Here is a 26,392-nt window from a genome sequence, read left to right on the forward strand (position 1 = left end):
CTGGCTCCTGAGTCCTATTGTAGTCGTGGCTGGGAAGAGCAGATTCAGGGTGCTTCATCATTGTTGCCTCAACCCTGGCACGGGTGTTGCTGAGAACAGGGAGGGGGAGGGTGGTGATTGAATTGGGGGTGGCTCCCTGAGAGCCCAATGTCCCCTTCTTTCAGGTTACAACTTGATAAGTGACATCTTTTTTACATGAGTGTCTAGGGTGACATTTCATGCATTTATTCTCGATTTCTTCCTGTTTGCTGTGTGACCTGTTTTGGGGACTGCTACATTTTGAATCTAAACATATACCCCCTAGTCTAATGTTTTGAATGCTTGGTCTCCAGCTTATGTGCTCTTCTGAGAGCAGTGAATCCATAGGAGATGGGACTAGCTGGCAGAAATAGGTCACTAGGCAGGGGCCTTTGAAGCTTATACCTGGACTCTGGTTCCCATCACACAGTCCCTGCTTGTGGAGGTGAGTAGAAAGGAATCTGTCAGGCTTGGATAGTTTAAAATCCCTTCTGAGGATCAGTCTGGAGTCTAGGAGAGACTTAGGAGAAGGGTGTGAAAAGACAGGGGTGATGCCCACTACGGGTTTTTCTGCATCCTCACCAAATAGTGGTGATGGATGCTGAAGTTTTTTGTAGTTGTATCTTGACAGATTAAAATGGGGACAGTGGCCTGGGGGCATATGTTTGTAGTAGAATATATGGCTACTATATATGAAACCCTGGATCCAATACTGAGCACCCAAGAGAGAAAAGAGAAAGCAGGGGTGGGGGAAGGGGGTGGGGACAAAATAATCAAACCCCAAACCCAAGGCTGAGGGTTCTGAGCAGAGAGTGGACCTTGAAGGCATACTGATGGCCCTCACTTTCATGTGGTCATAGCTTGGTGGTAGGACATTTGATGGTCAGTGAGGAACAAGGCTGTATTCCCAGCTGACTTGATTGACAATGGAATGCTAGGTGGTACTGCAGTGTTCCTTAGAGTATGGAAAACCAGGATGGAAAGCAAGTGAGTCTGGGGCAGCTGAGGGGGTTGGGTATGCCTAGTGACTAACATGGTAAGGAACTGAACGTCTGGCTAGAGCTCAGATATAATGTAAACATTACATTGCTGGGAGATGTTAAGGAGGACTAGGGAGTTGGTCTTTAGGATGGGTGGTGGGAAGGAAGGGTGTCCAAGGACTGGCCAGGAGGATCCGCCATGCTGTTGCTCCTCTGGGGTCTGCAGCAGTAGAGTGGGCACAGGTATCACCCATCACTCTTCATTTTCATCCCCTTCCAGTCTTTACCCCAGCTGGCGGCCATCTTAGTTACTTTCGATCCTTGCAGGGACAAAAAATCCTGACCAGAACAACCTCAGGGAGAGCTTATTTTGGCTCACATTTTGAGGGTGCAGTCCATCATGGCAAGAAAGGTCTGAAAGAGGAAATGGGTCACATCATGTCCACAGTCAGCTCACTACGCCCTGTCCTGTCCGTATAGTCTGGGACGGCAGCCCACAGAATGGTGCCGTCCATCTTTAGAATGGGACTTTCCTACTCAATTAACCCAATCTAGAAACTCTGTCCTAGGCATGCAGAGCTTTGTTTCCTAGATAATTCTAGATCCTTTCAAGTTGAGAATCAATATAAACCATCACAGTGGCTAAAGAGGTGTTACGCACCCCTAGACACTGGTAAGTCCATGGCTGCGCTCAGTCATCATGTAGGTCATCATGTAGGTGTGCTGACTACATTTTTCTAAAGCCCTCAAGTACAGCTGCCCACTTTACAATTGGATGCTGGTGTGGGTTTCCCACGAGGCTGCTGGGAAGCTGGGCAGCCTACAACTCTGAGCCATCTGCCTTCAGATTCCTCTGCTCTCTTCTTTCCAGTGGTCGTGGAGTCGGACTTCGTGAAATATGAGAGTAAGTTTGAGAACCATATGAGCGGGAGCATCAGGACGGCTGTGGGCAAGGTCAAGCTGAATGTTGGTGGCAAAGGCCTGGTGGAGGGCCGCTCTTCGTTTGGAACCCTGAGGAAGCAGGAGGTGGATCTGCAGCAGCTCATTCAGGACGCAGTAGGGAGGTAAGGGGAGCTCCGTTCTGCACGCTGGGCCTTTAGACATCTTATGGCTGAAGGTCATTTGATTGGACCTCTGCCAAAATGTGGACTTTACTAAACAGCATGGATTGAAGTAGTCCTGAAACTTTGTCAGAGAACATTCTTTATTTCTGAATTTACTGACTATTTTTACCTTAGAGTGGAGACCTGGAAAGCGCTGCATATATATATATATATATATATATATATATATATATATATATTTAAAATGCCAACAGTAGAAAGATGGAGTCCTGCTTTAATTTTTTAAATTTATTTTGTATGTGTGTGTGTGGGGGGGTTAGGGCATGGGGCATGTTTCATGGTAGGCACATGGGGGTCAGAGGACAATTTGCTGGAGTCATTTCTTTGCCATGTGGTCCTTAGTAGTCATGGTAGTTGGGTTAGTGACTTTACCCGTTGACCCATCCTGCCAGCCCCTGATTTGCTTATGGGGTTTTTGTTTTCATTAGTGTATTCATTTGTGACAGTTTCCCTGTGTAGCTCAGGCTGGCCTACTTCAGCCTTCTGAGTGCTCAAGTTACAGGTCTCTGCTGTCACGTCCTGTTCAAAGAATCAGTGATGGTTTTGTTTTTGTTTTTTGTTTTGTTTTGTTGTTGTGTTGGTTTGTTTATTTTATCTCAGTGCTGGTGTTTGAACCAGGGCCTCCCATACTCTGGGTGAGAGCTGACTACATCACCAGCCTCCACAGTTTTGAATATTAGCCATCAGAAACAGGAAACTCTCACGTCTACCTTGTGTCTTTTCATCTTTCTCCTGGGGAAGAGAACAAGGGCCGGGCTTCATGGGGGAAGTGCTGGGTTACCACTTCAATGTCTGGAAGGAAATCCTGTGTTTATTCATTTTTATCCCAGGATAACTCATCCTTACTGACTTTCTGCCTCATGTCAATTCAACATTCAACAAGTAATTCCACTGACTGAATGCGATATACTCTCCATACTGGGGCTGCTGCAGCGAGCAAAATGCTGCGGCTTCTGTCCAAATTCTAGTGTGAGAGATTCCAAATGCAGAGTTAAATAAACCATGCAGGAGACTAATGAGATGGGAAGCCTGGGAAGGCGTAGCAAAGGGGGACGCTGTCTTACAGCGAGGCCAGAGAAGACACTGGAAAAACTGGCCTGAGAACAAAGCCTTGAAGAAAGAGGAAACAAGCAGGGTCCTTCACAAGGACACTTAGTGCTGTGACCCGGATAGCTGCCCTGGGGTGACTAAGGGGAGGCCAGGGGAGATCCAGGTTCCTCAGGACCTAGAGGCCACTGGAAAGACTTTGCCTCTCAATCTAAGTAAGACAGGATGTCCCTGGAGATTCTGAGCAGGAAAGTGACATGTTGACTTACTCTTTAGATGGATTTTCTTGGTAACTGGGTCGGGAAGAGAATGGATGGGCAGAAGCCAGGGGACCAAGAGAGAAGTTAGTGCAGAGATCTGAGGGAGATGGTATTTCAATGTGTACAGAGCCGTATGTGCGTACCCATGTGTCATTTTTATCACCCTTTCCCACTTAAGACAGAAAATTCGAATGCAAATGCATGCGCATCAGTGGAAAAGCCACTTATATTTAGATGTAGGTAGCTTGTCTCTTCTGCCGTTCTTAGGGCTGGTGGGCTATGTCAGTTGGAGAGCACTCGCCTAGTGCATGCAAGGCTGGGCTCTATCCCTGGCAATGCCAAAGATGATAATCAGAAGATAGTAAATCCTTATTTTTAGGATTCTAAGAATGATATGCTTTTCGAGCAAAAGTATGTTTTAAAGTAATAAATAAAAATACAACGAAACATACATGTCAAGCATTTGGTGAGCAGATTTAGTACAGGCTGGACAATGTCAGACTTTCAAGCTAGGCACCTGTAGCTGCCCTGTTTAATGGACACGGAAGAGTGCTATCATGTATTTGATACCTCATGGCTTTTCCTGGGACTCCCCCAGTTCCTCACTCTCGGCCAGAGAACTTGTGGGTCTCTCTGGCGGTACTGGGTGGGAGGTACGATCACTCCATGGCTGATCTTATTTCCCTTCTCTGTTGTTCTTTTCAGCAAAGGCACCTTCCTTCTTTCCTGCAATGGACACGGTGGTGGTTGGTGGGGCGGGGGGAGGTTAGGCATTGTTTATCTGCAACCAAACTCAACAGGGCGATGTTCATTCTCTTTGCTAACTCTGGTGACACTCTTCATGGAGGAAGGGGGACAAGGAGGCTGGGAAAGTCCAGAGCTTTTGCTCCCCTACTCTTACCCATCCCCTTTTAGCTTCAATCTGCAGTTTTGTCGTTTCTATTTCAGGAACCAGAGTTGGGCAATGTTCTGCGATCATATCACCTGATGCAGAACTTGAAAGAAAGTCTCCGTGATTCAGGTGTAAAAGCTACTGTTAACTGGAAGCTTGGGGGCGGGGGTAGGGATCTTGTTAAATAGCTGTGGGAGAAGACTTAGAAGAGGGAAGAGGAAGGGAGAAGGGGAGAGCCACCTTCGGGACGCCTACTATGTGCCAGGCAGTGGCTATTTCTCAGCTTATTTTCTCTGCACAGCTGACGGCTTTTGAGTGTGAGCAAACTGAGGCTTAGGAAAGGGAAACTGTTCCCAGTCACAGAGCCCAGTCTCTGTGCTACAGCTGGGGTTCAACCCAGGAGTTCTGGGTTCCAAGTCTCCTATCCTTTCCTCTAAATCTTACTTGATTTGGTGGAGGTAAACGTGATTCGGATGTGATGCGGAGTACCCCTGAGGGTGTTTACAGGTGAAGTGCAGAATGGGTCCTGTCTTCCTAGGGTACTTGGGATGTCAGGCAGGCCTGCTCCGCCTGGACATGGCTGAAATCACCTGGGAAGACGGTTCACCCATTAGCTGCAGGTGTGACGGGAGATGGGACGGTTTGGGGAGTGGTAGCTAAGAGACGAGGAACATGTTAGAGAATGCATGTCAGGATGTAGGATCTGTATGCGTGGGCTCTGGGGTCCAACCCAACACTGAAAAATCAGAAAAAAGAAATAGGTACAGTACCTGGCCCCAGGAGGTGCTTAGTGCAGAGCCCACCTGCCCACTTGTTACATTTTGCTGAAAGCTAAAGGTGAGCTGTTTGGGAAAAACAGGGGTGGTGCTTTCCAAGTCTCTGGATGAGTACCAATCGCTATCATTCCTGTGACTTCACACTAGAGTAATAAATTCTTATCTGTGTGGTCTGCCCATCTTTGGACTCCTGGAACATCATCAGGCTTGATAAGGTGCTGTGGATACAGCTCTGACCTTGGGCACGGTCACCAGCGATGTCATGGTACTGGATATTCTCAAGGGCATATTTGCAGCCAGGCATTTTTATTTCAGTCATTTAGATAAGATATCATCTGTATACAAGTTTTGTAGCTAAAAGTCTTAGAGCTGGTGTGTAGTTTGATGATGTGGTTCACTTGCTGAGCTCGCTGAAGGCCCCCAGATTGGCCCGGGCAGCACCAGAAGAAAGAAGAAAACTCCAAGAATTAATTATATTCCCTACAAAATGTATCCATATCTCAAACCCCATTCTCTTTGAAACTATACCCATGTATATAGAAGATTCATTTAGAGTTTAGGAAATCATCCTTATAGGTGCCAGGATCTTATTGTTTTTAATGAGCTATGGGTTTAGTGTAAACATTTTTGATGGAAACTATCGTGATATATGTCTTCTATTTCTTTAAATGCAGATGGACAAATGTATTGAGCATTCTCAATGAACATATCTGTGTAAAAGCTCTCCAGATAGGGTTAGTATTGTCTTTTGTCATCCAGCAGCCACGTGCCACTGTCTTAAGCCTAATAACCCTACTTTACCCCACCTCTGCCAGCCAGCACATGACTGCCTCGAATCTTTCAGAATCTGGAGAACCTTATTCCTCATAATTAACTTGGATGGACTTAGTAAGTCGTGCCAGCTCCTGGCCTCACTCTCCCCAGGCAACATGGTCTTCGGGAGTTCACTCTGATGTGTCTAGGTGTGAGTGAACACACAGCAGATTTTTCTCTTTGAGGTTGAGTTTTGCTTCTAGCTATGGCAGCATGGAGGGTTTGGGGCTTGTTGTGTGTTTTGTTTTCTGTTTCTTTGGCCTCTCAAGGCATGAGTTGATTGTTACTATAAAAACACATCCAATTTGGATTATTCACCTTGCCTCTAAGCAAATTTCAGTAAAGCTGATCATAGTTGTCTGTGTATACATGGAAATTTAAAAATTGGGTCTTATTTATTTCATTTTATTTTATTAAAAAGAAAACATACTATCTTTTTTCATTTTTACATACCAATCCCAGTTCCCACCCCCTCCCCTCCTCCCATCCCTGGACCTTCTATCCCACCCCACGCCCATTGACTCCCCAGAGGACAAGCACATTGTTCTAAGGAAGGACCAAGACACTCCCCACTATATCCATGCTGAGCAAGGTATCCATCCAAAGAGAACAGGTTCCACAAAGCCAGTACAAACAGCAGGGACAAATCCTGGTGCCACTGCCAGTGTCCCCACAGTTTGCCCCAGCCATACAACTGTCACCTACATTCAGAGGGTCTAGCTTGGTCCTGTGCTGGTTCCTTCCCTATCCTACCAGAGTTGGTGAGCTCCCATTAGCTCAGGTAAGCTCTTTCAGTGGGTGAACACATTATGGTCTTGACCTCTTGGCTCATATTCTCACTCCTGCCACTCTTTAACTGGACTTTGGGAACTCAGCCCAGTGCTCCAGTGTAGTTCTCTGCCCCTGTCTCCATCAGTTGTTGGATGAAGGTTCTATGGTAACATTTAAGATAGTCATCAATCTGACTACAGGGCAAGGTCAGTTCGGGCACCCTCTCCACTACTGCTTAGGGTCTTAGCTGGTGTTATCCTTGTGGATTCCTGGGAATTTCTCTATTAGCAGGTTACGTGCTAGCCCCATAATGGCTCTCTCAATCAAAATATTTCTTTCCTTGCTCTCCATCTCTGTCCTTCCCCCATCTCGACTATCCCATTCCCTCAAGTTCTCCTCCACCTCCCCTTCTCCCCTTCTTCTGCCCTCCCTTCTCCCCCACCTTTATACTCCCAATTTTGTCAGGAGATCTTGTCTACTTCCCCTTCCCAGGGGGATCTATACATGTTTCTTTTAGGGTTCACCTTGTTACTTAGCTTCTCTAGGGTCGTGGACTGTAGGCTCGTTATCCTTTGCTTTACAGCTAGTATCCACTTATGAGTGAGTACATACCATGTTCGTCTTTCTGGGTCTGGGTTACCTCACTCAGGATGGTTTTTTCTAGTTCTATTAATTTGCATGCAAATTTCAAGATGTCATTATTTATTAATACTGAATAGTACTCCATTGTGTAGATGTAGCACATTTTCTTTATCCATTCGGTTGAGGGACATCTAGGTTGTTTCCAGGTTCTGGCTATTACAAATAATGCTGCTATGAACATAGTTGAACAAATGCTTTTGTAGTATGATTGAGTATCCTTTGAGTATATGCCCAAGAGTGGTATTGCTTGCTGGGTCCTGAGGTAGATTGATTCCCAATTTTCTGAGAAACCACCATACTGATTTCCAGAGTGGTTGTACAGGTTTGCATTTCCACCAGCAATGGAGGAGTGTTCCCATTACTCCACATTCTCTCCAGCACAAGCTATCATTGGCAGAAGTAAGATGGTCTCTCAGAGTCGTTTTGATTTGCATTTCCCTAATGGCTAAAGATGTTGAACATTTCCTTAAGTGTCTTTCAGCCACTTGAGATACTTCTGTTGAGAATTCTCTGTTTAGATCTGTATCCCATTTTTTAATTGGATTATTTGGAATTTTGATGTCTAATTTCTTGGATTTTTTTTATATATATTTTGGAGATCAGTCCTCTGTCTGATGCGGGGTTGGTGAAGATCTTTTCCCATTCAGTAGGCTGCCTTTTTGTCTTATTGACTATGTCCTTTGCTTTACAGAAGCAATTTCTCAATTTCAGGAGGTCCTGTTTATCTATTGTTGCTCTCAGTGTCTGTGCTACTGGTGTCATATTTAGGAAGTGGTCTCCTGTGCCCATGCATTGAAGACTACTTCCCACTTTCTCTTCTATCAGGTTCAGTATGGTCAGATTTATATTGAGGTTTTTAATTCATTTGAACTTGAGTTTTGTGCATGGTGATAGATATGGATTTATTTGCATTCTTCTACATGTTGACATCCAGTTATGCCAGCACCATTTGTTGAAGATGCTTTTTTTTCCATTGTATAATTTTAGCTTCTTTGTCAAAAATCAGGTGTGTGAATTAACATCCAGATCTTTGATTTGATTCCATTAGTCAAACTTTCTGTTTTTATGCCAATATCAAGCTGTTTTCATTATTGTAGCTCTATAATAGAGTTTGATATCAGGAATGGCAATGCCTCCAGAAGTTCCTTTATTGTACAGGGTTGTTTTGGCTATTCTTGGCTTTTAGTTTTTCCAAGTTGATTACTGTTCTTTCAAGGTCTTTGAAGAATTGTGTTGGGATTTTGATGGATATTGCATTGAATCTATATATTGCTTTTGGTAGGATTGCCATTTTTACTATGTTGATCCTACCTATCGAAGAACATGGGAGAGTTTTCCATTTTCTGATATCTTCTTCAATTTCTTTCTTCAAAGACTTAAAGGTATTGTCAAATGGGTTTTTCACTTCTTTGGTTAGTGTTACCATAAGATATTTTATGTTATTTGTGACTATTGTGAAGAGTGATCTTTCTATGATTACTTTCTCAGCTTCTTTATCTTTTTGTATAGGAGGGCTACTGATTTTTTTATTTGATCTTGTATCTTGCCAGATTACTGGACATTTTTATCAGCTGTAGAAATTCGCTGGTAGAGTTTTGGGGTGACTTATGTAAACTATCATATCATCTGCAAATAGTGAAAGTTTGACTTCTTCCTTTCCAATTTGTATCCCCTTGATCTCCTTTTGTTGTCTTATTGCTGTAGCCAGAACTTTTAGAACTATGTTGAATAGATATGGAGAGAGTGGTCAGCCTTGTTTTGTTCCTGACTTTAGTGGAATCACTTTGAATTTCTTCCCATTTAGTTTGATGGTGGCTGTCGGCTTGCTGTATATTGCTTTTTACTATGTTTAGATATGTTCTTTGTATCCCTGATCTCTCCAAGACCTTTATCATGAAGGGGTATTGTATTTTGTTGAGTACTTTTTCAGCATCTAATGAGATGATCATATTGGTTTTTTTTCAGTTTATTTATATGGGGGATTACATTCATAGATTTTCATATGTTGACCCATCTGTGTATCTCTGGGATGAAGCCGACTTGATCATGGTGGATGCTTTTTTTGATGTGTTCTTGGATTCAGTTTGCCAGTATTTTATTGAGTATTTTTGCATAATTGTTTATGAGGAAGATTGGTCTGTAATGCTCTCTCTTGGTTGAGTATCTGTGTGTTTTCGTTATTAGGGTAACTGTAGCCTCATAAAAAGAGTGCGGCAATGCTCCTTCTGTTTCTATTGTGTGGAACACTTTGAGGAGAATAGGTATTAGCTCTTCTTTGAAGTTCTGATAGAATTCTGCACTGAAACCATTGGGCCCTGGGCTATTTGTTTGTTTGTTTGTTTGTTTGTTGAGAGGCTTTTGATGACTGCTTCTATTTCCTTGCAGGTTATAGGTCTTTTTAAATTGTTCACCTGGTCTTGATTTAATTTTGGTATGTGGTAACTATCCAGAAAATTGTCCATTTCTTTTACATTTTCCAATTTTGTGGAGTACAGGCTTTTGTAGTATGACCTGATGATTCTCTGGATTTCTTTGGTGCCTGTCGTTATGTCCCCCTTTTCATTTCTGATTTTGTTAATTTGGGTGTTCTATCTCTGCCTTTTGACTAGTTTGGATTAGGGTTTGTCTATCTTGTTGATTTTCTCAGAGAACCAGTCTTTGTTTCATTGATTTTTTGTATTGTTTTCTTTGCTTCTATTTTATTGATTTCAGCCCTCAATTTGATTATTTTCTGTCATCTACTCCTCCTGGATTAGTCTGCTTCTTTTTGTTCTAGAGTTTTCAGATGAGCTGTTAAGTACCTAGTGTGGGATTTCTCCGTTTTCTTTATGCAGGCACTTAGCACTATGAACTTTCCTGTTAGCACATCTTTCATAGTGTCCCATAGGTTTGGTTATGTTATGCATTCATTTTCATTGAATTCCAGGAAGTTTTTATTTCTTTATTTCTTCCTTGACCCAGGGGTGGTTCAATTGAGAACTTTTCAATTTTCATGAATTTGTAGACTTTCTGCGATTAGTGTTGTTAAAGTCTAACTTTAAACCATAGTGATCCAATAAGATACAGGAGGTTATTCCAGTTTTTTTTTTTTTTTTTTTTTTTTTTTTTTAATCTGTTGAGGTTTGCTTTGTTGAGTATGTGGTCAGTTTTAGAGAAGGTTCCATGAGGTGCTGAGAAGAAGATATATTCTTTTGTATTTTGGGTGGAATGTTCTATGGATGTCTGTTAAATCCATTTGAGTCATAACATCTGTAAGTTCTCTTATTTCTCTGTTAAGTTTCTGTCTGGTTGATCTGTCTACTGGGGAGAGTCTCCTACTATTAGTGTGTGTGGTTTGACCTGAGATTTAAGCTTTAGAAATGTTTCTTTTACATATGTGGGTGCTCTTGTATATGGGGCATAAATGTTCAGGATTGAAACTACATCTTGATGGATTGTTCCTGTCATAAGTATAAAATGTCTTTCTCCATCTCTTTTGATTCATTTTAGTTTGAAGTCTATTTTGTTAGATATTAGGATAGTTACACCTGCTTGTTTCTTAGGTCCATTTGATTGTAAAATTTTTTCCCAACCCATTATTCTGAGGTGATGTCTGTCTTTGAGGTTGAGGTGTTTCTCATATACAGCAGAAGGATGCATCCTGCTTTCGCATCCATTCTCTTAGCTTGTGTGTTTTTATAGTTGAATTGAGTCCATTGATATTAAGAGACATTAATGACAAGTGATTGTTAATTCCTGTTATTTTTCAGTGGTAGTGTTTGTGTGTTTCCCTTCTTTAGGGTTTGCTGGTGTCAGGTTATCTGTTGCCTGTATTTTTGTGGGTGTAGTTAGCTTCCTTGGGTTGGAGTTTTCCTTTTAATACTTTCTGTAGGGCTGGATTTATGGATAGGTACAGTTTAAATCTGGTCTTGTCATGGAGTATCTGGTTTTCTCCATCCATGGTGAGTTAAAGCTTTGCTGGGTATAGTAGTCTGGACTTGCATCCGTGGTCTCTTAATGTCTGCAGCACATTTGTCCAGGACTTTCTGGCTTTCAGGGTTTCCATTGAGAAGTTGGGTTTAATTCTGATAGGTCTGCCTTTATATGTTACTTGACCTTTTTCTTTGCAGCTTAATATTCTTTCATTATTCTGTCTGTTTTGTTTTGATTATTATGTGGTGAGGGGATATTTATTTATTTATTTATTCTTTGGTCCAGTGTGTTTGGTGTGAGAAAATAGGCTCTTGATGACGAACTCTCCATTAGTTATACAAGTTGATATACATGTGAGACAACATGGCAATAAATCTTCACAATTATCCAGGATTTGATTTAATAGTTTTTTCATCATGTCTTGCTTTTTAAGAACACACACGGCCAAGTTGGACATGCCTTTCTTTTCTCCTGGGTTCATTTCTCTGTGGAGAGCTTTTGATCGTCATGCGCTCTCGTTCTTGCACTTCTCCGCTCCCTTCTCTCTCTCTTTGTTCCTCCTTCAGGGGCAGCATGGGCATGAGGAGGGTCATCTAAATGAGGGCACTCTAAGGTCTAGAGTGAGCACAGTCAGCAGAGACACCTTACACTCATTTCTTAGTGTTAGCAGCTGTTTTTAGACCCATGGTTGGGTGGTAAACTAGGTTCAGTGTGAATATCTCTGTGTGTGATAGGATTTTACTGTGTAGCCCAGCCCTCTGACTCCCAAGTGCTCAGATTACAAATGTGCACCATCACCGGATCGTGGTGGCACACATCTTTCATCTCAGCACTCGGGAGGCAGAGGCAGGCAGATCTCTGTGAGTTTGAGAGCAGCCTGGTCTACAAAGTGAGTTCCAGGACATCCGGGGCCACACAGAGAAATCCTTTCTCTAAAAACTGAACAAATAAGCTAAAAATATATATTGCACCGTCATATCTGGAAGGCTTGTTTCCTAAAATGAAAAAATAATTGTGGAAAGTATGATATAATGTAAATTAAGGAATAACGTAATAAGTGTACACCACTTACTACCTGGCTCCACAAACTTTCTCTCTTTCTTTCTATCTCCTCCCTCCCTTCATCCTTCTTTTCTTCCTTCCATCCTTTCTTTCATTCTTGACAGGTTTCTCTATATAGCCCTGAATGTCCTGGAATCTGCTCTGTAGACAAGACTGGGCTTAAATCTGCCCACCACTTGAGTGCTGGGGTTAAAGCTGTACACCACCATGCCTGGTCTACAATATTTTTTAATCAGAACCAACACGTAGGAGCCAGGATCCTTTGCCTTCATTACCCTGAACTTCATTAGCAAACACGCGTTTCTGAGAATTAGACAAGAACATAAACAGAATCTGGACAGCTGCACCTGGCATGTGGTAAATTCCCTAATCCCGTCAGCATGGTTGTAAGTGGGTTCACTTCTGACACAGCAGAGCCTGATTATCAGGCCTGGGGTAACTTGGTGCTCCTGGAGGAGAGATGTGGCTAGCATGCTGAGGCAGGGCAGGAGCTATGGAGCTTAGAAGCGGAAGGTGCTGGTACCAGGTGATGAACTAGTGTCCATGGCTGCGCTGGCTGGCTTGGGTCAGGAGCTGGGATTCAGGTGGCGTGTGTATGTTCCTCTGGGCTCTCCAGAGTTTGGTATGGCTGACAGCACCCAGCTTTGAATTTCCTGTCTTTCTCTCCAACGCTCCTCGGAGCTTCACAGTGAGTAGTGTTCATCCGCTTCAGCCAAAAAGCTGGGGTGGGATACGGCTCCCTCCTCGTCTTCTCTTTACACACCTCTCACCCGTTGATTCTTGTTCTTGAGTGCTGATCTTCTCTGTTCTCATCGTCGCAGCCTCCTGACCCTTTCTGTCACTCTCTCTTGTCAGTCCTCTTCTGGCCCCTTCCACCTCTGACTCCTTCACAGACAGCCAATCAGATCGTGTCACTAACCACACCCAGCTCATACTCCTGTGTGCCTTCCCTAGCCAGGAAGTGGTCTGAATATCCTCTTGGCTACATCAACATGGCCTCTGTAGAACCATTGCTCTCCGTGTTCTCCTCAACCTTCAGGCCTGTCACCTGACTTCAGTTCCTCAGGGGCACAGACTAGGCTGTCTTCCCCTAGGTCCTACCTGAAGGCTCCTTCACTGCTTCCATCCACACCCAGCTCTTTCTTCCTGCCACACCCAGTCAGTTCCTAATTATTCTTCGTGTCCCAGCCTAGACGCAATGTCCCCCTTAAGAGGCACATCCCCACCCTGCTGTTGGGGTGCCAAGCGTGCTGAGGGGCCATCTGCTGTGAGCTCCTTGGTCTTCCCGTGTCCCTCCTGGCATGCTCTTCTTAGTCACGTGGGCTCTGGTGGCACACTGAGCACTGCTCACTTGAGAGAATAATTGGTTTATCTTCATTTTACATACGAGGAGTGGAATTCAGAAATTAATTAGTTTGCCTGGACTCAGGATTTAAGGCCAGACCCACAAACCGTATGATTTTTTTCCAGTCCAGCTGCTATGCACAGAGCTGGAAAAGGAAGAAAATTCCCAAGGGTGAGTTCGGCTTTCACCTCACTGCTCAGCTTCATTCGCTTCTCATCTTCCCGCTGCCACGCCGCGTCACCTGACAGCGGTTAATTAATTACATCACCTAAAAGGGCGAGCATCTGTAATTGCTCAGTCATTTTCCCTCTCAGCCTCTCTGGGCTGCTCTGTGGGATGAAGATACGATGCCAGAAACGAATGCATGAGGAACAGGTGTGGTGGGGGAGGGCGGTCCAGTCACTGGGGGAATCACGCGCAGTTAGCATCATGCCCCAGCTTTCTTTTTGCAAACATGAAACTATCTACATCTTCTTTGCAACTGAGTAAATATATATATATGTGTGTGTGTGTGTGTGTGTGTATACATACATACACATATATACACACACATATATACACACACACACACACACAGAGCCCTTTTTCATTACAGCCATCCCTTCTTAACTTCAGAGGACAGGGTCCAAGGTCTCCAATGTGTGATAAAGCTGAGCATAGGCTCAGTCCTCTGTTGACTATTTTTGTCATGTACACGTGTATGGTAAAGCTTTATCTATAAACCAGGCAGAGAAGGTAAACTACTCATAAAATAGATCGATATACTGTAATTAAATCGTGGCTCACTGTGAAGTCATGTAAATGGCTATCTTACCGTGCTGCACCCATCCCTTCCTAGGGAGATGTCCCTTGACAGAAGCCTGTGTCATCAGGGCATGTGAGGTGAGCAGCTGAGGACTTACACTTGCCATGTAACTTGGTAGTCAGTTACCGACAACAATTAGCGCCATTTTTCCTGCAGTCTCACAGGTAGATCTGCCTTACATCAAAGGAAGCATGTTCAAGCATCTTTTGGGCACATCCAAGTTGCCATCAGCAGTCCCCTTTTGGGGGTCATTATTAATTAAAATGGAAATTACTTGAGCACAACCACTGGAATGTCACAAGTCAATGCGGTAACCGGGGCTGCTGCTAGGTGGCTCCCGAGTGAGCAGCATACACGTGCCGGATACACTGTACAAAGGACGAGTCATAGCCCGGGTGTCCTGTCTGCATGGCGGTCTACCGCATTCCTCAGAACAGCGAGAACTTAGGCTTTTGGGCTGTGGCTGACTTCGGGTAACTGAAATCATGGAAAGCAGAGAGGAGATGCCTGTATCCCGAAAGTGAGGATGCCAGGTCTCAGTAGTTAAGAGATCTAGAATGTTTTCCCCCTTGTTCCAGGTTATGCATCACAGTGGTTGAGGTTTCCAGAATTTTCTGTCCGTTTCCCCAGGTTGTAGTTTGGATCTAAGTTCACTTGTTAATGACTAGGTTCCAAGCAGCCTAGGAGGCTAGTAGGATGCAGTAGAGGTTAGGTTATCGGAAGCATGTCCTAGGGGAACTATGGGGAACCTCTGCTTCTCTCTTCTCTTAACTCTCTGGCTCTCTGGCGAGGACCAAGATTCACCCACCACATACTGGTTACATGCTATACTACACCAGTGATGGAGCCAAGCAGCCATGGAGTGAAATGACTGAAGTCCTGAGCCAAAATACTACCCCTTAAATCAGAATGGACCTTCCTTCCCTCCCTCATGGAAGCTGGTTTATTGTAGAGCTGGCTTAAGTCAGAATGAACTTTCCTTTCCTCCCTCATGGAAGCTGGTTTATCATAGAGACCGCTGGTGCGTCCTTGGTGGACACTGGTCCTCTGTGGCCAGCGGGTGGCTGTTTCTGGAGGCTCTGCTGCCAGTATTTTTGGAGCTTTCCTGGGGAGCTGAGCGGAAGGACTCTTATTTGTTAAGAAGCAAGTGTGGATTAAGCTATGCAGGGCTCAGTAGGGGCTCAGGAAGGAGAGGAAAGAAGGGGGTAGAGTTTCAGATCAGACAAGGCTGAGACCCAATTCTACCCATAATGACCTGTGTCCTTTGGGTCCTTGACTTGTGAGTTCTCTGTGCTTTGTGTCTCTCTGAGAAATAAGGATGACAGTAACCTCGAGAACAGTTAGGGTTGCAATGTTCTCGTTGCAAAGAACATTTCTTACCTCAATGAAGGAAACATCCTGAGGTAGAAGCTGAGTGGCTAGTTCAATGTTGGTGAGGATCTGGGTGGCATCCCCACCTGCTGCTGTCTCAACAGCCTGAGTTTTCTTGGTTGTAAATGTTAATTTATGTTATAGACAACAAGATCCAAATATAGACAAATGACCTGTTACATGTGACTCCTTTTAAGTGGGAGAAAAATCTTCCCAGTATATCACTCCCTGGGTCTCAATGGACAGAATCGTTCCCCAGTCCTTAAGGAAAAAAAATATGACTATCACTGGGTAGGAGATGAGTCAGAGCTCATGGTAGGACCTGACCTAGACCTCCCTCCCTGCAGCCCGTGACTCTTCAGCACCTGCACAAAACTGGAGTGTCCTAAGGTGCCCACACTTCGGGTGTGGGGGGTTCTCGCCTGCCAGGAGTGTCCTAAAGTGCCCACACTCCTGGTGATGGGGGTTCTAGCCTGCCAGGATGTCCTAAAGTGCCCGCACTCCTGGTGTGGGGGGCTCTAACCTGTCAAGTATAGAACGCAGCCCCATGCCTGGGGAGTAGAGGGCTGAGGACCTCCTTCCTCCTCTGACTATCCTCAAGCTAGACCTTAGAAGGTAGGAAGCAGGGTCTCCAGTGAGCAGTAAACAGGCAGATGAGAGGCAGCAGCAGGGGCCTGCATTTTCGGACTCTAGGAGGCAGATTCTGAAATAAAACCTTCGCCATGGGCTTGGAACTGTGACCCTGGAGGAGGCGGGTTGTCAGAAAGCAGCAGGCTTTCCCGCTGTGAAGTGCCAAGAGGGCAGTGCCAGGGAGGTTAGAAACGAAGTTGGTGCAGTTAGTTTTCAGACCTGCAGCTGGTGTGTACACATTTACTTCTCCTTTAACTGTAGCCGTAACTAGTAAGTGAAAGCCCTTTGGGAGAAACACCCCAACGACCTTGGCTTTAATCATCAATACAGATCTACATTTCTGTGGGCTGGTAATTCTTGCTTAACACCCCATGCAGTGGCAGCCTCTTTTTGTTTCTGTTGACTAGCTTTTTCTTTCTCCTTATGCCATTTGGTTTTTAAAATTCAAATTAAGTTTCTTTTGAGAATTTTCTACATGTTTGGCATAAATTCACACCACTTCTATTCCCTGCCCCCTCCCACTCCTCCTGTGTCCCCTGACTCCCTCTCAGATCCATGGCCTCATCTTTAACTATTTATTGTTACATATGCACGTGTGGGCGCACATAAACTCAACCTGTGTTGCTCGTGTGTATATATGTTCAAAGCCAACCACTTTGTGGACTCTTTTTAATGTCCCCATCTTATTTCTGGGGCCATGTCAAAATCAATTCTTTTGTCCCTGAGCACTTCTGCACACTGGGTTTCCACTGTTGCCTGGTGTCTAGAATTCTGTAAAATCAGTGGCCTTTAAAATAAACTGTCAAAAGATGGCTGCCCTGATGGCATTGCTGCTCCTGCTGTCCCAGATGATCAGGATACGCTACCAGGGCACATTCTATGAACAGATGTCCTATTGCCTCTGGATGCCCATGACTGTACCCTTTTGTGCCTATGCAGACATTGCCAATTGATCTCAGCTGTCTTGCTTCTCACCGTACTTTATTGACTGAACTATCTTCCCAGCGCTGAAAAGATTTTTACAATCTTTAAATTTTATTTACTTTATTTTATATGTATGAGTATTTTGCCTGAATATATGTACCTGGACCGTCAGCATGCCTAATGCCCCTGGAGGCCAGAAGAGGGCGCCAGAATCCTTTGGAAGTGGAGTTAGAGACAAGTGTGAGCCACCATGAGGATACCAGGAATCAAACCCAGGTCTTCTGTAAGAGCAACAGGTGCTTTAAACCACTGAGCTATCTCTCAGGCTCTACCATTTCTTTCCAGTCATAGGAATTGAACTTAGACCTCACATATGCTAGGCAAGCCCCCTCCTAGTCAGCTATTGTCTCAGCCTTTAACCAGGATTTCAAATGACTTGGTTTTTGGAACTTTTAGTGCATACAGGAATATAAGATTGGAAACTCAACAAGTTCATTGGCCTACGGTTTTCCACTTGCTGGTACTGGGGGATCTCTGTTACATGATAATCCTTGCCAAGGTCTGAGGGGGTGACGTTAGAGCTATGGGCACAGCTCCAAGCTATTTTGGGTCTGTGCTTGAGGACAGTTCCCCCCAGGGGCCTTGGAGCCTCTCCTGCTGCTTTGGATCATGCCGTGTTAGCAGGAAGAGGAGATGGGCAAGGATCCCACTTGAGATTATTTTGCACAGGGTCAAACGGACATCTATTTGCTCTTTTCGCCCTCTGTCCCTAGCGGGGCCCTCTGAACTGAAGATTATTAAATTTGTGCAGTGTTTGGCCTCCAAAGGATACAGCACTATCTTGGAAAGCAGTAAGGTAATCTCTTCACAGGAGGGACAGAGGTGAAGGCCACCTGGCCTGGCCCTGCCCTGTGGCTTGATCAGGGAGACATGGTGTGTCTCCTAAGTCAGGGCTGTAGGACAGCTCCGTGTTAGCCTCAGTCTTGACCATGGGCCTGTGTGTGTAGATAAGCTTGTGTTCCCTTCTCAAAGCTATGGCTGTCCCTAAAGACCCTGCTGGGCTCAGCAAGCCTTGGAGACTTGTCACCAGAAGCAAGGGGCTCCATTCCTGCCAGAAATACTTCTCTTATGTCTTTGGGGTTCAAGGTAGACGTGGGGCCTTTAAGCAATCTAACGATGGCCTTGAAGGCGAAGGCGTAAGTCACAAACAATCCCATGCTAGTTTGGAATTATGATTAATATAATGGTTATTTATTTAAAGGGGAAAAAACTTACAGATCACCGTCCCAGACAACAGCACTCTGCGTAATCAGGAAGGGAATCTAGCCCCGCCGGAAGCGGAGCAGGAAGTAAGAGAGCAGCGAGGAGGAGGGAAGTGTCCGCTTTTTTAAAGGGAGAGAGACCACGCCCCAATGGGCTGGTATCTCAGCGGCTATTGGCTGGAGAAGCAGAAGGACCTCCCGCAACATGGCCTGGCTGAGATTTCCCTTTTAAAACAACAAACTTTAGCTTGGAACAGCTTTGGTGTTTAGTGGGTTTTGTTTGAAGAACATTGTAGTATAATGAAGTAGTGTTTGCCAGTCGTCATAGTCATGCTAGACTCCTGGTAGGTCCCTCAGCATTCCTCTGTCTTACTTATGGGTTGTGACCATAAGTAAGTTTTGTTTTTATGTGTGCAGTTAAGGGAGTCCACACATTAACCATCCCAGACCGAACTCTTGTCCAGTGACTTGACGGGAGGCGGCAGCTAGAGAATGTTAGGGCCAGCTGGGTTAATGGGGATCCTGACAGGTGGGCCTGCTGGGGCTTAACTGCAGACTCGGTCTATGGGTCTAAAGCACAGTGGCCTAGGGAGACTCGTATGTAGATACCATGCTGTTAACATACAGGTTTAAAAATTTAGACATAGTATTTGTGCATTTGTATGAGGTACACTGAAGTTATTCAGTACATGTAATTAACGGATGATAGGGAAATCAGGGACACACACAACTGTTTCTTCCAACATTAAGTATTGTGCACCCTCGCAATCATTTCTAAGTATGCCATGGACCACAGTGCTCTCAAAATCAGCCGTGTGTTAAAGAAGGTCTGGGCATAATTCCTCTTTGTGGGGTGTGTGTGCCATGTGTGGGTACCCCTGAAGGCCAGGAGAGGGTGTTGGATTTCCTGGAGCCTGAGTTGCAGGCAGTTTGAGTGCCCAACATGAATGCTGGAGCAAAGCTTTCTTAGTTCTGTTCCAGAACATTCATTATTGTGGTATGAAAATGGTGCTAGGTTTGTATACTGACTGTTTTGCTTGTCACTTTATTGGATTTGTTTGTAAGTTCTAAATTGATTTTTTTTTTTTTTTAGTTCAACACACAATGTGACAGGCTTCATCTGATAGCTTTTGGAAGTTAGGTTTCTCTCCACATAAAATTACATCATCTGCACGCGCCTAATTTAACTTGTCCTCTCTCCCTTGTCCAGTTGCTCCTGCAAAGATGTTAGTGGCATGGGCACCCTTGTCTTGATCCTGATCTCAGAGAAAACACAGGCAGCTTTTCCCTAGGCACTGTTGTTGTGAGGAGCAGCATGCCGCTTTCCGTGCGTTCCCGTCCGTCTCCTGCCCGGCTAGCTTTATACCCGAAATAACAACACACAAATTGTATTCTTTTAAACATTGCTTGGCCCATTAGCTCTGGCCTCTTACTGGCTAACTCTCACATCTTGATTAACTCATTTCTAATAATCTGTGTAGCACCACGAGGTGGTGGCTTACTGGAAAGGATCTTAACCTGCGTCCCTCTTGGAGAGGAGAGCTATAGCATTGCTTGACTCAGTTTTCTTTCTCCCAGCATTCTGTTTGGTCTACTCCGCCTATCTAAGTTCTGCCCTATCAGACCAAGCAGTTTTATTAATTAACTAATGAAAGCAACAGATAGATAGAAGACCCACCTATATCACACTGTAATTGATTTGACTATGGGCTATTCACTTACTGCTCTTACTGTCTTGAGGTGTGCCCAAGTCTACACCCCGTTGGTGGAGTTTCTCTTTGCACAAGGGCTATTGAAGTCGCTTTTGTAGAGACAGCTGGGCAATGGCACTTCTGCTGGATTCGTGCTTTTGCATTGGCTATAGTGCCTGTTGACCACCCAGTATCTGCAAAAGGGGGGAGTCACCTGTTCACCATTCACTAACTCAAACATCAGAATCCTTCTCCTTCTTCTCCATCTTCAACCTGTTTTCCTCCCTCCTTCTTCCTTCTTTCCTACCCTTTCTCTCTCCCTCCCTTTTCCCTCCCTTCCTCTATTCCTCTCTTTGACTTATACACACACAAGTACACACACACACGCGTGTGTGCACATGAAAGCAATTAGGTAAGGAAGAAACAGACCGAATTTACATAGTTATTTACCTATTCATTTATTCCCAGGATGTTTTCTGAGTTCGCTCTGGGCACTGAGTGCTGGTCCAGCCCTGAGATAGGCAGAACACAATAGACATGGTCCCCACTCCATGAACACAATAGACATGGTGTCCACTCCATGAACACAATAGACATGGTCCCCTCTCCATGAACACAATAGACATGGTCCCCACTCCATGGAGTTTCTGCTCTAGACTGAAGGGGCAGGCAATGAACAAAGAAAAGAACGAGCTAGAGAAAGCTGTGGACATGTACTCTCCATCTTAGCTGTGCCATTGTGACAGAAGTGCCACTCACATGGAGCTAAGTTTGCTGATGAGGTGGCAAATGTGTCTGAGATATGGCCTTTAGGGCTTTGACTGGGCATGTGCCTGGCCTCTTGAAGGCAAGCAGAAAGGCTCGAAGGTGAGGCTGGCAGAATAGGAGACAAGAACATGATTATGGAGCTGTACAGCTTGGGTGAGCAGGTGAGGAGCCTTGAAGGCTTTTAAGCAAGTGAATGATATGGGAATTTATCCCCGACCCAGTTAAATGACCCACAGTGTCCAGGAACCGCACATATAGTGGCTATGTTCTGCGGACCTCACTGGGCAGCTGGCTGGGATGTTTGTGTGGCACACACCTGCTGTGGCACGAGCTGGATGCTCGCTACACCCTTAAACAAGCCGGGTTGAGGGCATTGTTACCAACAGCTATCCATGAAAAAGCCACCACGTGAAGGTGACTTAATTCACTCCAGATCATCAGGGGAGGACAACACCCAGCTCCCTGTTCATATTTCTTCCTGACAATTAATTAATCAGTCTATCAATCTACTTTTGTGTCTACATGGTATGTGTATATATGTCTATTTATGTGTGTGTGTGCACAGTACACATACAATGTGGGTGTGCACGTAGGTGGGGATCCAAGGTTGGCATCAGACGTCTTCCTCAATCACTTCATGTTATTTTGGGAGACAGTCTCTCAGTGAACTTGGAGCTCACTAATTTGACTAAACCGGTTAGCCAGTAAATTCTAGGGGTCCTCTTGTCTCTACCTCCCCAGAGCTGGGATTACATCATTGCGGGCACCACTAAAGGCATTTTACATGGGCGCTAGGGATCCAATTCACTCATGCTGAATTGAGGAGTCATCCCCCAGTGCCTCGGCCAGCGGCTTTGTTAAGAGCCTGCTTTGTTTCCCATGGATATTGCGGTATTTTTGCATTGCCCTAGCTAGTGGAAGACTGACCAGTGTTCTGTATGTCTTTCTTTTTATTAGGGAAAATTATAAAATGTGCAGGTCTGTCATTAAGTGTATAATTCATTGCCACTAAGGACATTTTCTCTGTTGTGTAGCCACTACTGCTATCCAGCTCTGGAATTTTCCACCACCTCAAGCCAGAATTCTATAGCCATAAAGCAACTAGTTTTCCCTGACTCCCCCACCTTCCAGCTCCAGTGCTCCAGTCTCCACGATCATTGCAAATTTGTCTATTCCGGATCTTTCCTAGATATGGACTCCTATAATATTTGTCCTTTTATGGAGGCTGACATTGCTTAGCATGAGGATAAATTCCTTCACATTGCTGCATGTGTTGGAGCTGACTCCTTCCCATGGCTGACTAGGCCCACGGTGTGTATGGCCCACTCTGTGTCTCTGTTCATATGCGGATCATGGGCTGGTTAATGCCCGCATCAGCTGGGTTGTCCACTTCAAGGATACTTCCAAAAACCTGGAACCCTAAGTGTACCAAAATGGACCAGAGGCCCCTTAGTGGCCAGACACAGGTGCTGAGCTTGCAGGTGATTAACCTCAGCTGTCCCTTAGCCTAGGGTGAGCCTCTTCTTCCCATGCTGACCACACCTAGGATCTGGTGTTCTTCCTGCCCTTCCACAGCCATGGTGTTAACTGGGGTCTCCAAGGAGCCTATCTCATCATTGGCTTTTAAGCATCAAGTCATAGCTGGAAGTGAGGCCTGGCCTTGAAATTCTACAGAATTTTAAGTGGCTCAGGATGGGGGAACCATGCTGGTGGCCTGGGGCAGCACATACCAAATGGCTTCCAGTCTCTATGACAGAAACCCCACAGAGGGGTTATGCATACTTTCCACAGTCCGTTCTCAGCCCCAGTCTGATCTCCCACCACCATTTGCCGCTTAACAGCCCTTCTCCCACCTCTCCCCTGTGAGAAGACGCTGTGCTACATAAGGACCCTGTGCTTGAGGGAGGAGGCCTAGCCACAATGTGTGCTACCCTTCTGCACACATTGGAGGAGGGGTTTCCATTGTTCCTCACTGAAACCAGTGTGGCTGCTAAGTCAGTTAATAAGAGTATATAATCTCTTCCAGTGTCCAGCCTGTCCCTCAGCTGCTGAGTGGCCGCAGGAGAGCTTGGCTAAGCCCATTCTTAGGTAACCTGCCTCTTCGCTCATCACCAGGAAATGAATGAAGCCTGTTGTTCCCTGTTCTCTCTTCCAGCCAGAAGAGGAGATTCTGGTCTCCGCCTCAGTCTCTTGGAGCTATGGGGCTACTCATGATCATTTTTCTTTTTCAGAACGGTTAATCTGGAAAACCCGGTGCTCCAGCAGGTGCTAGAGAGGAGGAACGAGGTCCTGTGTGTGCTGACGCAGAAGATTGTGACCACGCAGAAGTGCGTGATATCTGAGCATGTGCAGACGGAGGAGAAGTGCGGAGGCATGGTGGGGATCCAGACCAAGATTGTGCAGGTACTGTGTCCCAGCGTGGGGACCTTTCCTGGAGTCGCTCTCAGCTAGAACTTGTCCTGCAGGGAGTTAGAAATGGGACTCAAGCTGGCTCTAGTAAACAAGACCTTCTTGACTCAGGCAGCTGAGCTCTTTGAGGCATCTGGCCTCAGTTACCGTGGGACCCAGGACCTGAGGGGGTTTTGAGCCTCGGTCCTTCCAAGAAAGTTATGAAGTAGCAAGGAAAATAATTCTATGATTGGGGGTCACCAACATGAGGAAGGGTCACAGCATTGGGAAAGCTGAGAACCACTACTCAAGTGGCTAGCTGGGTCCAGGCACGGCCCCTTATGGAGGTAGAGTGCTTCTGTCAAGGAAATTGTTTAGCCAGGCACTAGGTGGGCCAGGAACAAGAGGATCTGTCTATCATTTACTGTTTCTTCCAGATTCCAAGCTGACCTTGGAGATGGTTCATTAGCCCTGAACTTCCTACAGCTGACTTCAGGGCCTATAATCGTTAACAGTTTCCTTCTGGGTAGTGCTGGCTTTTTCTAGAAGACTCTATTTGGCAGGGGCTGGTGGACATGTAGTCTAAGTCTAGATGTGGGGCTGCTGGGTAGGCAGGTGAGCAGCTGGACCATAGAGGGGAAAGACCTGGAAGAGGAGGCTTCAGCTGGCCCTGCTGACACTTCTGCTTGTGGTCACTACCTTCTGAAGCTCTGGTCTTGGGAGGTGGTAGCCCAACTGCTGCTGTTTCTTCTTGATTTGAAGCAAATCCTCATGCCAGGGGCAGATGGCTAAGCTGGGTTGTCTGTCTCCAGTGACTGGCCAACAAATAGATCTCTGGCTTCCTGTTCCTGGGTGTACTGCAGGAAGGGTTCGTTCCTGCCTGATACTCCAGTCCTGCCCATCCATCTTCCTCCTATCTCTGGGTTTTTCTTCCAGCCTCTCCTACGTCTCTGCTATCCCAGGTTTGTCTGTGCACAGAGCATTATCCATAGATGTGTGAACAGCTCAATGAGCATTTCCCAGCCCAGCTTTATCCTGTTGGGATTTTCTCTGGGATTTTAAAATAGTTTCTCAAAGCCTGAGAAGGGAATTGGAAAGTGATCTTGTTTACCTGCAGTCATATAGCCCTTAGCTATGCTCTGGGTTACACACCACCAGGTAATTGGTTGGTGGTGATGTCACACCATGGAGTAACTTACACAGGCCTAGGTGTCTGCAGGGGTTCATGGTGGACCTGAGGGATGCAGTGACCCTAAGATGCATGAGGTTGCTGCCAGCCTAACTCAGCACACAGTTTATAGTTTCCTCCCTCCCTCCCTCTCTCCCTTCCTTTCTCCTTCCTTCCTTCCTTAAGGAATATACTCTTCAAATATTGTAAAATGGTTAAAAATCTGGTCTAGTGTGCATGAGCCAGTAGCCTAGTCATTTATCCTTACCATGTGTTCTGTGCTGACAGTGACTATAGGTGCCCAGGGAAGCTGTTACCAGCATCGCCATAGACACGAGTGATGTGCTCTGCAGTGGTGTTACAGTGCTCATGATGGGACTAGGAGACAGAAACTTTTAGTTTCCATTAATCACCTTAGTATGGGACCACAGTGGTATAGTAATTGGTATGTTGTCAAAATGTGTCCTGTGTCGTGGCTTCCAACGCCATGGTCTGGCATCTTACCCACACCACCAGGTACCAGTGCTGGCTGTCTCCTTCTCTTTCCTTAACTCCGTGGCTATTTCCCCAGAATTCTTAGAAGGGTGGGCCTAGGGGTGACAGGAAGAAGCCAAGAGTCTTCTTGAGTATACAAGGGGTGCATGGTTTTGCCCACAGGTGTCAGCGATGGAGGATGGGACTGTCATCAAGGACTCCAGTGTGGTGCTGGAGATCCCTGCCGCCACCACCATTGCCTGTGGCGTCATCGAGCTGTATGTGAAACAGGATGGCCAGTTTGGTGAGTCCTCATGACGTATATGCCCTGGTAGCAAGAGAGAAGAGGCAGGTAGCAGAGGTCTGTTAGAGTGTCATAGAATTTGGGGGGCACTGGGGAGTTGGCTGCATGCACCTCCCGCTCCTCAGGCGTCACTGCGGCTGTGGGAGGAACATGGGCTCTGGAGCCAGCCAGATCTCCTGTGAAACTGTTGAGTCTTCCCCAGGTTAAGGCCCGCAGAGTTACATTTCAGTTGCCACGACAAAGCACCATGCCCAAACAGCTCACAGAAGAAAGGGTTTGTCTGGGCTTACAGGTGGAGACGGATGGAAGGCCATCGCGCTGGGGGAGGAGCAGACACGACAGCAGGAACAGGATGCTGAGAGCTCACATCCTTTACTGCAATCATGAAGCAGAGGGAGCTGAAAGTGGTGTGAGCCCCTAAACTCTCACATCCCACTCCCAGCGACACACTTCCTCCAAGGCCACAGCCCTCAAACCTCCTCAAACAATGCCACCTACTGGGGACCAAATGTTCAAATGCCCAGGATTGTGGGGAACATTTCTCATTTAAACCTCCACAGGCCACCTACCCAGAAGGAAATGAGCATCCCTGGTGGCCCTGGGTGAAGCTAAGCTAGTCGAGGTCTGGGAAGTGCCCAGGATGGTGGTAACTCAGCAACCACCCTGACTTCTCTGTTAACATCGTCCTCACTGGAGCCCATACTGCAACCTGACCTTGCTCTGGCATCATGTGTCATTGTTATTGGTAGAAGAAAATGGGGGCTGTCCTTTCTTAGAACGTTCTGCTTAGATCTCCAGATCAGTGCTTCTCAACTAGGGGTTACGACCCCTTTGGGGGTTGAAGGGCCCTTTCACCACTGGAAAATACAGGTATTTACATTATAACTCATAATAGTAGCCAGCTTCCAGTTATGAAGTAGCAGGGAAAATAATGTTATGATTGGGGCCGCCACAACATGAGGAAC

At 45.6% G+C, this 26,392-nt stretch overlaps 1 protein-coding gene across 1 annotated transcript in view; it reads left to right on the forward strand.

The window, feature by feature from the left end:
• The window catches only part of Gsdme (gasdermin E), a 68,507-nt gene that overhangs the window by 13,658 nt on the left and 28,457 nt on the right, over positions 1-26,392 (forward strand). The window contains exons 3-5 of the mRNA XM_057763093.1: positions 1,870-2,062; positions 23,325-23,496; positions 25,307-25,427. Coding sequence (XP_057619076.1) covers positions 1,870-2,062; positions 23,325-23,496; positions 25,307-25,427 — 486 coding nt within the window. The remainder of the gene's footprint in view (positions 1-1,869; positions 2,063-23,324; positions 23,497-25,306; positions 25,428-26,392) is intronic.

This window comes from Chionomys nivalis, chromosome 1, assembly GCF_950005125.1.
Source record: "Chionomys nivalis chromosome 1, mChiNiv1.1, whole genome shotgun sequence".
Lineage (NCBI taxonomy): Eukaryota > Metazoa > Chordata > Mammalia > Rodentia > Cricetidae > Chionomys > Chionomys nivalis.